The following is a 13,825-nucleotide window of genomic DNA, read 5'->3' on the forward strand; positions in this document are numbered from 1 at the left end:
CCTAAATTAAGAAATATTTTTTTCCTAATTACGCATCAGTAGACTCCTATGCTATGAAAATATTTATATAATTTGATTAAAAAATTTGACTAGCATATATTTTTTCAATTAATTAAGCTTGACTGATAATTAGTCTGCTAAAGCGAAATTGCTGGCGTTTAAAGTTTGTATCGAAATTTAGGTCTTCACACACTACAGCGTCAGCAATAAACTTAAGACAAAAGCATTTTAACATGAATTTTTCCGCAGGTCAACCAGGCTCAGAGGCAACAACTGCAGCAGCAACAGAGACCCCAGAAACAACCACACAGTTTCATGAGGACAATGATTTATCTTCAATAACAGAAATCCTGATTCCCGTTTTGGTATTTTTACCTTAACGTTCATCATTCTTATTGTTTTGATACTGTTCATAGTTTTGCGTCAAAAAAGAAAAACATCAGAAAATTCGATTGAAATGAAAGAAGTTAGATCAAATGAAATAGAAGAGCCCCAAGATAACAGTTCTGAAAGAAAGTTTGATACATTTGCTAGAAACTATTGGGCAAAAGCTATATGGCCTTTAACACATAGAATGAAAGAACTAGATAGAGGTTCAGCTCCAAATTTAAATATTGTTAATTTTACTGACACAGTCACAAGAGATGAACTAAATGAATGTTAACCGAAATGGGCAGTTTTGACACTGTTACTTCTGAAGGTAGTATCGGATATTTTCACACTTCTGAGGTAATTCAATTTTTTAATTCAGATTGATAAACTATTTTTGGCAATGATTTCAGAGGTTTGAAATGTCAGTTACGACTTTTTGACGCAACAGCCATATTTATTTAATTTAGATTTCAGTGTGTTTTTTCTATATATCCCAGTCTTGATCACTTTATACCCAGTATCATCTTAAGCTATTTTTTTTTATATTATGTTGCAAGAAGGGTCTTTAGTATATTGATATTCATTGTTCTTATTACTTTGCTAGTGTTCTAATCTTTGCGTAGACAAAGGTTAAAAACCAAACTAAAAGAAGATAAAAAGACAAAAGATGAGTTGAATGAAAGCAAACAATGAAAATGTAATGTGTCTGAAGGGAAACTTTATAGAGCTAGATAACGTGCTGTTCCTCGAGAGATATCTTCAAATCCCAAATACTACTAAACTTCAAGTGGTAGTAGATTTAGACTCAAAAACTGTGCCCGATTTCATACCCACGGTATCCTTGGCTAATGGAGCACTCCGATGACATAAAAAAAAAGTGCAGAAAGTTTCTAAATCAAATATCAGCTGAAAAGAAAAAAGGCTTGACTAATTTATCATTGTAACTTCTGCAAATTTTGTTTTAGTTATTTGTGCTCTATATCGTTTTTAGTGTATTCCAGAGTTATTGATCTATTACAGCTGTGCCCCATTTATTTTGGTACTATACTATGAAACATATAGTTACTGCAGCGTAAATAGGAAGGTTGGGGCAATGGCACTCTTCCTTATTTATAGGGTATGTTTCTATTTGTTGTAAGCTTTAATATTCACTTTTGTTTGAAAATAAAATATATTACTTTTTTCCATGTTACACCATACTCAGTACAGGCCTATGCTAGAAATGAGGGATAAATTTCAGATCGTCGCCGAAGTTTAACTGTTTCAAGCACTACTCTGAGACTGAAATAGATTGAAGTGTGCTTTACTTAAACTGAAAGGCTTGAAGAGTCCTTGAACCTAAATCTGAAAAAAGTTGCAGGCTTTACAGTCCTACATTCCATATTTATAGCCCTAGCCATAGAGCCTTGCAGGAGTCATATGATAGCTCATTTATTTTTTGTAGTTTAAATTTATTATTGAGTTAATTGTTGATAAATCTATCCAACCATTTATCACTAAAATTCCTTTGATATTCTAACTCTGTAGGTCCAAAACTTTTTTTAAATACCTAAATTGAATCTTCAGGTCATAATTTCACATTTTTAAGGATATTTTTCAGACCCAATTCATTCTTAGTGCTTTTCCTCTTACTTCGACACAGGTGGACAGTACACAAATCCAATATTTTACCTTACAATCAAAATGCAGCTACAATGACAGAGGAGTTGTAACTATTTCAGCAACCATTCTACACGTTTAGTCCAAATATTTTCCTTTTGACAAAGCGAGGCTTGCGAGTAAATCTCCTGTTCATATTTTTCTGAGGAGTGTCTAACAGACATCTTGTAATTGTTTGTCTTACAGCACGCTTTTTGAAACATGTGAGGTCCCTCTTCCCCTACCAACAAAAGATAATCCAACTCTCCTTTACAATATGGTGCACGATTGTGCAAAATTAAACATTATTCATTCAGGACTAAAAAGATCAACTTGGTGATACAAAGCTTGGAATTTATGTCCATAATGACCTTTTCTGGAATAGAAGTATGTTTATGGACGAATACTCCGCATGCAGAAGTAAGGGTTCTGAAACTGGATGGTTGCATGAATGGCTCTCAGCGATGGCCCATCTCAGACTTTTTTCGGCACTATTTTGGTCCTATTCAGGCAGTAAATGTTATCTTGTAAATAGGAAAAATTGGCATTAACTTCAGTACAGTGTCTCTTGTTACTTAAAACGGGTAGTCGATGGTAGTCATCATCAGACTCCTTTTAAATGGTGTTTTCCCCTTTTTTATATAAATATTCTGCAGATTTTCTTGCTATAATGTCTTTTGATGGTTGACTTTGAACCTGAAGGCTTTACAAATTACGAACGAACCATAACGAATAACAGATTCTTTAAATAGTTGAGTTGTTTCCGTTTTATAAAATTTAGATTAACATTGCAAGTGTTGCTCTCTACTAATCGTTCATCATCAAGAACAATTTGATTGATGAGTCCGAAAATAAATTACTCCCAGATCCTCTTATACAAGTTTCCATAAATATATTTACTGTTTTGTGCTTTTATTTGCGTAATTAGGTACTTCTTCGGCTCTGGACTAATGAGATGGGCGATGTAATGATGATGAAAAAAGTAGCCACGACGCATGATGTTTGTATTTGGCAGTTTTAGAAAATTGTGAGAAAGGTCATAAGAAAGAATCTAAAGAATATATGAACTTCATGAGAGGGCGTAAAAAGCTAATACTTCATCAGATGGAACTTCAGCCAAGTGCATAAACTAAATAATACCCAGTTTACAAATTTTTGAACGCCATTTGCTGATGAAATGCTGATGAAAGAGGCTTTTTTTTTTAAATATTCTCTGTTTTCTTTCATAACTTTCTCACTGCCAAAATAGGACTTTTTCGTCCCGCCTCACTTGGAAGGGTGGTCAATGGAACATTCTTATTGCTTTGGCAATTCAAGCGCTTGGTCTTAATTATATAGACATATGCAGGCACGTTTAATTTGGAGGAAGCCTCATGTAAAGCTTAGAAACATCAACCACCATTTTGCAAGATTACCTACTATCAGTGGAACTCTTCAGTCTCTTTTTAATTCCAGCCTGTCACTCGTGAATAATCCATCTGGTGTCTTCATGAGAGCAGTAATTTACAAACTAGCTTACCCCAATTATATAGGCCTAATTACTGAGTCCCTCCGAGACCTCCACTTTCAGGCCAATATTCCCCATTCTACAACGAGTGTTTTTGAGATCACCAATAGCTGCTCCATGCCTGCCCGGCCTAAAGCTTCGAGGTGATATCATCTAGGAAGTCAAGGAATTTACTTATCTTGGTAGCTTACTCAGCTCATACACGAACCACTTCAAATACATCAAAGCTATCCAAAATTAAAGCTTGAACTGGACTTTATGACTGCAAGACGACTGGCACTCGCAAACTCCCGTTCTAAAGCTTTGAAGTCAGCCTATTCAACTCACTCATCATACCTATCGTCATTTAAGCCAGGGAATTTTTGGACTCTTAGAACAGATGACCTCTACCACTTCACTGCCTTTGAAACAAAATCACTATGACGTAGGCTGTTGGTGTTATCACTTAGCTTAAGAGAATCTCCAACACTAAGCTTTTTCAAAGTCTCAAAGATAAAATATACCGCACACGACAAGATAAAACTATACAAAAAAAATAGACACATCAATTCCACGGGAAAAAACTCGTCTCCCGAAGATAGCGTTTGAAAGCCATAATTCCCAATTCCCCAAGGGTTCTTCCACGAAAAAATTGTGTTTGGTCATAAAATGGTCGATAACTTCACATAGTACCCACGTGCTTATAAGATGGCCAGCCTTATACTTTATGTTGTTGTAAATTGAAGACTGACTGGGTTGATTCAGGACACTAGGGTATATTCAAATGCCTGAATTTATGCTAAAAGTGAAAAGCACTACAATTATATTAGTGAAGATCGCTAGATTTTAATACTCTATTTCCAAAACTATTTCTTTTTTTGGGGTGGGGGGATAGGGTGAGACACCTTCTTACTAGATTTTAAGTCTCAAAAATTTCAAACCTTTTCTATTTATCAACAAATCCTAGGTCCCCTGCTCTGAAAAAATTATTTGATTCTGTTATCTCATTGCCTCTGCAGTATTCCTTGTGGATAAATTCCATCACAATGATCGATATAAATAGGGCAAAACACAACCTTGCTTAATTCTTGACTTAATACATAACTAGCTACTAACCTCGTTTAATACCGTAACCGCTGCAATGTTATTCTCACATATATCATTAATCCTACCACTGTATTTATCAGGTATATCAAACAAGAAACCTTCACTAAAGCTCTTCTGTCGGCTTATTTGAACGCTTACTCATAATCTATAACAGTGAAGACTAAAGGTGTTTGATGATTAAGTCACTTCTCAAATTATGAAACGAAAAGTGAAAATTTGGTCGGCACATCCTCTGCCCTTCCTGAAACCGTACCGTACCTTTATCTACAGCATCTCTAAGTCTCAAAAGTATCTTCACACTAAGTAATTTGCTTCCTATAGGAACGAACCTAACGCCTCTAAATTAACAGACTCACTCTTACCGTCTGTCTTATAGAGAGGATTAATTAAGTTTCTTAAAGTCGCTAGGTATTTCCTCTTTTTCAGTAATATAATTATAATCTCATTTACCTTATTTACCACACGCATAAACTCATTTACAACACTATTAGCACTAGGGTCTTAACATTTTTAAACCTCTTAGTACTGTCACTAATCCTTCCTCACTAAATAAACTTTCCAAACTGTCACAAACTTTTTCACTATTTGCTATTTTTTCCTCCAAAATATCGTTTCCTTTCACCTTATCACGGATTAACACCTCAAAATGTTCTGTCTCAATCGCTAACTATTTTCTTATCACTAATTTTCTTATCAATGGGGGCCAGTCCCCTGGAAAAATTCTCTAATGTGTTATTTGTTTTGTTACAGAACGATTTTAAGGTATTGGGTCCTTTTAAATACAAATGTACTGTTTGCTAAAAAATTACCATTTTTTGTGTCATTTCTGTATTATTATCTGAATGATCCTATGCTATATGATTTCAAGACATACGTGCTGAAATGTTCTTCGTATACTCTAGTAAAGATAAATTGTTTTAAAAAAGGTGTTAGCTCTGTACTAGATTCCAGGTAAGAACAAGCCGAAAGCTCTAACCCTCTGATATTTTTTTCAGTTAACAGACAGTAACAAGGCTTATGCCCTTGAGACGGAGTAGCATCAGAACTGGAATATATGTCTAAAAGTGAACGAGTGTCATTTAACAGGCGACTGTAACGATGGCTCGTGTACTTAAGTCATCTATACCCGAGAGTACAACTAGTAAAGAATGAAGCATTTTCCCCAAAAAAGCCAATTTATAAGACTTGGAGTTGAGGGGTGCCAATCTTCTTAACAGTAAACAGTTTAAGTACGCAAAAAAAATTATACCTGACAATTCTACTGTTTAAGGCAGTAGCAAATAAGTGAGCTCATTAATGCTCAAAGTACTGCAACTAAGAAATTTTTAATATTTTTTGTAGTATGTTATTCATCCTTGATGCACTCAGACAAACAAAAAACTATTTATTTTCATCTTAAAAGTAAAAATTGGTCACGAAAATGTATTTTCGGAACTTTGAACCGGATCATCGTGGGAATTTGAAATAGGTAACCAACCAAAATCTTCGCAATCAGGGTCTTACTTCCTCAACCCTATTCAAGTGCGCTTTAATTTATCGCTGGTCTTGACTTGACATAACCTACTTTGCCTTAAAGTTTCTAATGAAGAAAACCATTTATTCGCCATTAAAAGTTGCTGCCAAATATAATATCGCTGCTGTTGAAGTCTTTTGTTTTAAGACTACTCTTCTGCTGAAAGTTTTCTAAATTGCTCAGTATTTTGTTCTTTCCCGATAAATCTCACTTTTTCATAATTTTTTTTTTTTGTTTATGAGACTTGATAGGCCCTATTCATATTCTGAGTAATGCTAAAATTTCATTCGGTAAGAAAAAAAAATTCTTTCAGGGGACCTAAGATTTGTTGATAAATGGAAAAGGTTTTGAATTAACATAACTCAGGCAGAACAAACCTAGTTTTGGCTGCTTCTAAACAATGTTAAGTCAATGCATTTGACTTCTGTTATCTCATCAAAAGGATCAGGGATATAGAAAACATACTATTTTAAATGTTCAATTGAGATGATTCCAAATTGAGTTTTCTTTTTTGTTAGTTCCAAGACAAGTCTTAATTGTAAAAACTTAGTTACAATATATCAGCACCTAACTAATAAGGGTAGATTGGAAGCAATAAATTATTACACCTAGGTGTTATGGCTTACCTATTAATAATGTACCTGTTTTACGTTGTTTTGTTTTTTATCACTAGCAGATTAAAAATATACTTCACACCAGCTCAGTATGGATAAAAGGAACATATTTCCTTCTTTAAATAAACCTTCATAGAGATACAATAGTCAAATAAAAAAAAATACCAAATAAAATGAAACAAAATATTTAGAATCAAATTATTGAATGTGATGGATCTCTACTTTGTAACGTGCGTTTTCTAAGATGATCTTTTTGTTTTTAATGATCCTTAATAGCCCAAGACATGGCTGGATTTTGAATTTACTGTAAAGACACTTGTCGAAGTTAAACAATTCTCTATGGAAAATTTAAGAAAATTTCTAAAACTTTAGGAATTAAAATACAAATATTTTTAATTCAAAATCAAATAGTTGTGGGCATCAAGTCGTGGCTAATTGTAGAACAAGCCAAGACAGAGAGTCCAAATGAGTGAGAGGCAATTCTGGCATTAACCCCCCTTATTAGGATTGTCGGATTAAAAATGATGTTAATTCATTTTTTAATAGATATGTCTATCTATTATCCGTCCATTCGTCAATGGCAAATGGCAAAATAAATCGCAGATATTTAAATCCGATATTAAAAGCCCGCTCTTAATACCAAATATAGTATTGAAAAACTATTGTTAAAGAGCTGCCTCAAGTGATCACAACTCATGCAAAATTAAACTATTTTTAGACAAAGTCAAATTGAGTTGACTTTCTCAAATAGTTTATTACATATTACTTGAAACTTATGACTCACCAACAAATAATTCACCAACAACATGATTCACCAACAAATTTGTAAGTCATCGATTAAAAATAAGATACATAAAACAGTAGTAAACTGAAATTTCTTGACAAATTTAAGAATTGTCTTTAAAATACTTCCAAGTTATTCCCTTGTGACCTTTAAGACAGTCATCCGCTTCAGTCGCCTCTCCAAAATCATATTTGACTTCCATCATCCACAGTACTCTGAAAGTTTCTTGTTAATCTCCAAAGCCGTTCCCAAAATATTACAGATAATCAAATTTGACAATCTAGTAGCACATAGTGTCTTTATATTTACATACCTACTTAACCGTGCATCGAAGCTGAATTATAGTGCAATACATTTGAGGTATATCAGAAAAAACATAATTTAAGTCCCAAAGCCATCACCCCACCGCACATACACAAAATGAAAGAAAGATAACTAAAACAACATTTACCGGATGTTTTTTGACGAGTTCAAGATGAGTGTATTAATAATACTGCCAGGCTATTTCGTTTCCAACCTTTGAGACAGCTACTGAACAAAATATCCTCACTGAATCTTGTTTTCGAACACGGTCCTAAAATATCAAATTGTTTAAAAAAACGAATAATTTCTAAATACTAAAACAAAGACAATAATGAAGCTCTTCCCTTGACCTTCGAGACAGCCGTTGAGCAAACTCTCCTTGTTTCTAGACACGTTCCTTAAATTAAAAAAAAATAAAAAAGAACTGAACATTTCTATGAAACAAAGAAACTATTCAGTAAAGCTATTTCCCACCCGACCTTTGAGACAGCCGCTATCCGAATCATCCTTTACTGGATTTTGTTTCGAAAACGGTCCAGAAATGTACCATCAAACAGTTCGTGGTAACGAACTGTAGTAAGGAGCGACCCGGCTCAATAGTAACCAAAACTCTAAAAAATTGAATTTTGATATCCATAGCTACATCAAAAGAATTGCATTTTAATGCCGATTTTGAATATATAAGTTTCATCAAGTTTAGTCTTACCCATCAAAAGTTACGAGCCTGAGAAAATTTACCTTATTTAAGAAAATAGGGGGAAACACCCCCTAAAAGTCATAGAATCTTAACGAAAATCACACCATCAGATTCAGCGTATCACAGAACTCTACTGTAGAAGTTTCAAGCTCCTATCTACAAAAATGTGGAATTTTGTATTTTTTGCCAGAAGACAAATCACGGGTGCGTGTTTATTTGTTTTTTTTTTGCCAGGGGTCATCGTATCGACAAAGTGGTCCTAAAATGTCGCAAGAGGGCTCATTCTAACGGGAATGAAAAGTTCTAGTGCTCTTTTTAAGTGACCAAAAAAATTGGAGGGCATCTAAACCCCCTCCCACGCTCACTTTTTCCCAAAGTCAACGGATCAAAATTTTTAGATAGCCATTTTGTTTAGCATAGTCGAAAACCATAATAACTATGTATTTGGGGATGATTTACTCCCCACAATCCCTGGGGAAGGGGCTGCAAGTTACAAACTTTGACCAGTGTTTACATATAGTAATGGTTATTGGGAAGTGTACAGACGTTTCCAGGAGGATTTTATTTTGTTTGGGGGGTGGGGCTGAGGGGAGGGGGCTATGTTTGAGAATCTTTCCTTGGAGGAATCTGTCATGGGGGAAGAAAAATTCAAGGAAAAGGGCGCATGATTTTCTAGCATTACTATAAGAAAACAATTGAAAATAAACATGAAAAGTTTTTTTAAATGAAAGGAAGGAGTAGCATTGAAACTTAAAACGAACAGAGATTATTATGCATATGAGGGGTTCTAAAAATACTTTAGCATAAAGAGCGAGGTATTTAGGAGGAGATAAATACCTCGCTCTTTATGCTAAAGTATTTTTAGTAATTTCAACTATTTATTCTACAGCCTTTCTGAATCAGGGGTCATTCTTAAAAAATTGGGACAAAACTTAAGATTTAGTGTAAAGAGCGAGGTATTGACGAGGATACAAACCCCCTTGTATACATAATAAAAATATAAGATTATGAAAGTTTGTTACGTAAGTTGCTAATTTATAAGTTATGTATATTTTTTACTAATAAAAACGTTCGTTAAAAATTAAAAGTTCTAGTTGCCTTTTTAAGCAACCGAAAAATTGGAGGGCAACTAGGCCTCCTTCTCCACCCCTTATTTCTCAAAATCGTCTGATCAAAACTAAGAGAAAGCCATTTAGCCAAAAAAAGAATTAATATACAAATTTCATTTTAATAATTTATGTGCGGAGAGCCAAAACCAAACATGCATTAATTCAAAAACGTTCAGAAATTAAATAAAAAAAACTAATTTTTTTAGCTGAAAGTAAGGAGCGACATTAAAACTTAAAACGAACAGAAATTACTCCGTATATAAAATGGGTTGTCCCCTCCGCAATCCCTCGCTCTTTACGCTAAAGTTTGACTCTTTGCCACAATTCTACTTTTTAAAACAATTAAAAGCTTTAGCGTAAAGAGCGAGGGATTGCGGAGGGGACAACCCATTTTATATACGGAGTAATTTCTGTTCGTTTTAAGTTTTAATGTCGCTCCTTACTTTCAGCTAAAAAAACATTTTTTTTATTTAATTCATAAAAAGAATGAATACATTCTAAACTACAGAGCAAACAAAATTATTTGACAGGTAAAATTTCACGTTTTTACGACAGGTAAATAATAAGAAAGCAATTTGGATTTAATTTACATTACGCAATGTCAAAATAGCATAAAGAACACAGATTAAAGGTATTCAGATATGAATATGTTTATTGAACACCTTATTGAATATCTCAGATATGAATGGGGCCTCACGGCCATGAACTTTCTACAAGTTTTCTAATTATTCATTTGTTTATTATATTTTTTATCTAATTATAATTTTGTAATTTTTCCCTCCCCTAATTCACCATTCTCTCTTGAAATAAATACCTGTGCATGTGCCTGGAGAATTGATGTCAGTCTTGCAAAACCTCGTAATTACAGAAAGAAATTTCTAAACTGAATATATTATGTCATATTCCATAGTTATGGCTTTCAACAGTCATGACCATAATGTAGTAGTGGAAAAACTTCTCATGACCATAATGTAGTAGTGGAAAAACTTCTCATGACCATAATGTAGTAGTGGAAAAACTTAGATGCATATGGGTGTCCGTTCATTTGTTGTACGTATGCTTGCTAGTTTTATTTTTAAAAGATCTTAGTGTGTCTTATCATGTCTTATCAATCATTAGTGTGTCTTATCAATCTTAATCATGATCCATCTGTATTTTAAGATTTTTTTTGTGGTTCACCACAAGAGACTAAACTAGGACCACTTTCATTCTTTATTGTTTTTAACCGTATTTTAAGAAGAACTTATGAACTAAGCCCTCCTTTTAATCCTTGTTTTGCATCTTCTTTGTTTAAGGCTGACATGTTCATTTTAGCTCCAGCTATTTTCGTGAATAAATATATTCTATTCTTTTATCTGCATAATTCTGCAAAATGACACCAAACAAACCGTAAAAAGAGCAGCCTTTTAAACTAACTATTCAACAATCAAGCAATCAACATTTTTTCAACTATCAAAACGATCAAGTCCAATATGTAAACTGCAAGGGTAATTTTATAGCTTACTAATTTAATAATTTATGACAAAAACCTTTTCTTTTAACACTAAGCAAGAGTTCCGAATATTTTGACCATTGATTTACTCAAATTAATACATTAAGAACAAATTTATTTGATTTTTATTAAATTTGTATCAATACAATTGTCTCCTTAGTCAAACTATTCATATTTCAAATTGGACAAATTCAAAAGAAATTACGAATTAAGAATAGTTCAGAGCCTGAAACGTCGGCGAAAGTTCAGTCGAGGAGCAGAGAGGAGGAGATAAAATCTATAGAAATTATATGGATATGTAAAAAATTTTTGGGAAAAATACTTAAACAGGATTTTATCATCCTCTCACCCTCTATTTTTGCAGGTAGTGTATGATGCAATTGACCTAGTTGCGTAAATTCTTGGAACATGGACTTGATTTTCTTTCAGAAATGTCATTTACTACAAAGGTCATTACTGTCATTAAAAAAAAATATTCTAATAATTACGTAAATATTTACTCTTTTTCTTATTTACCTGTCTAAATACATTTGATAAGAAAAGTTCAAACGAAAAAACAACACGCTAAATGTTAGGACTTAGATAATGCCTATCAAAGACATAGTGCGAGCTAAATCTGTTATACAATCTCATCAAATTACCTTGATCGAAAACAATCTACCAATATCTTCTTCGAAAAATATTTTCAATTTCCCCCATTTTGAATTTTTCAAGAGTTCAGAGGTAACGCCGAAAAGTACGAATATCCATGTCAAAAGCCGTCATTATCATGAAAAATAACTAAAACAAACATTTGGCATATGCTAGAAAATAACACACACAAAAAAAATAAATACTATTCATAGAAAAAAAAAACTAAACAAACCTATATCTGATGAGCTGAAGTTTATTTCTTAGCAAAAACAGCAAAAACTTAATTGGTGAAAAAACCCAATATTTTTGGTATTTTCTATATTTCTGTTATTTTGTTACGTGATTTTAACTGTTTAAGTAATTTTTCTTTCTTTCCCGTTGACCAGGGGTTTCAGAAATCAAACCAAACTATTCAGGCTTCTGTTATAATCCACTATTTTTAACTGTCTTTATTTAAAAGGTTTACCTGTTATTATATTACCCTTAAATTATAATCATCGAAGGAACGGTATTGGGGTAAAAAAATGTATTTAAGTTTATTAAAAGCACAAAGAAAACGTAAAAAAATAATCGTTATAATGAAAAGCAACTGTCCTAATCCCTCAAAAAATACATAAAACAAAAGTTAAAATGAGAAAAATCAAAGAGTTAGAAAACATTAACAGAAAAAAATAATTTAAAAAAAGCAAAAGACATTTTCACAGGCATAAACCAACATGACAGGTCATTACTACGCTAAGAAATAAGCTTGAAGCGAATGGGAGTATTAAAATTGAAAAATGCCGGGTACTTTTTCTTGAAGTTATAGACATAATATGTGAGCCTACAACTTTGAATAGAGAAGCCTTTCACTGTTAACCATCTTTCTATGAGTATGCCTTTTCCCAAAATTCATCTGTGTGGAATCTATTTTTCTACTTATTCAGTTTACCAAATCAGACAACTGTGAGAAACACTCCCAGACTCATCATATAAAAAATAATAAAAAAATGTCAGACTTTGAGTTTCGGTTACACCATCCTGGACTGAAAGAGAAGAACTAAAGATAAACAAAATCAATGGAGCAGTAACATTGTAATCAGTTTCTACTGACAGACCATTTCTGTTTCTCTCTTTTAATGGTATTTTTCCTTATTTTTACAGAAAAAAGAGAGAAACTGCTTTTGTTCAGCAAAATTTTTATTATTCTTTTTCCATTCCAGCTTTATTATATGTGCATTAAATGTTTTTGACATTAAAGGTGAATATGGAACAACCCACTGATTATCTACTTCGATGGTTGTACCGTTATGCTTCTTTATTATTGCTGTTTTACCGCCATCTTCAGTAGATCTTCTTCTATATTGTGGGTAACAATCATTGCCAGTAATTGTGTTGGGTACTAAAAGTCGAGGATATTGCTTTGTGCACCTTCCTTTGGTCATGCATGGTGATTTTTCATTCAGTGCACCACAAGGTCCATGTATCATACTTTTTACCACAATATCATTTAAGCCCTTATCGACATTTTCATCAGGAATTTCAGCGGAAATCACATCGTCAATTTCATTAGAAGTAATTTTATCATGTAGCCAGATTAGTATATGTGTGTGTGGCGATCCTCGTTTTTGCCATTCCACTGAGTACATCCAGCATCGCACTGACCCAAACCCATTTGGTTTTACCATGTAGTTCATCAGTGATTTCAACTTTTGCTGGCAGACACGGGCCGTAATGTCATGTCTATGAACCGCAGATTGTCCTTGAAGTAAAAGCTGCTGTACTTCGTCCCAAGATTGATTACATGTAAATGTAATAAATAAATCTGGACGACCGCAGAGACGAACATACGCAATGGCATCTTTAGCATATTCATGCATATGACGGTTACTGCCAGCATATGACGAAGGTAAAATCGTTAATCTTCCAACGTTAGTGGTATTACCGTCATTTACAACTGCATCTCGCAAATGATTGTATTGTTCAGAGCGGAGCTTGGTCTGATTCAGACGGATAATTAGCAAACATTCTGATTCAATCTTTGCATACATATCAACGATGTATTGATGAAACAATTGACGGCATTTTAAAATATAAT

General features: G+C 33.4%; 1 protein-coding gene across 1 annotated transcript in view; it reads left to right on the forward strand.

The window, feature by feature from the left end:
- Positions 1-669: 669 nt before the first annotated feature.
- Positions 670-13,825, forward strand: part of LOC136042858 (roundabout homolog 2-like) — a gene marked incomplete at its 3' end in the record, with an annotated part of 29,687 nt that continues 16,531 nt past the window's right edge. Inside the window, exon 1 of the mRNA XM_065727786.1 lies at positions 670-700. Coding sequence (XP_065583858.1) covers positions 670-700 — 31 coding nt within the window. The remainder of the gene's footprint in view (positions 701-13,825) is intronic.

Source organism: Artemia franciscana, unplaced genomic scaffold, assembly GCF_032884065.1.
Source record: "Artemia franciscana unplaced genomic scaffold, ASM3288406v1 Scaffold_2224, whole genome shotgun sequence".
NCBI classification, from domain to species: Eukaryota; Metazoa; Arthropoda; class Branchiopoda; order Anostraca; family Artemiidae; genus Artemia; species Artemia franciscana.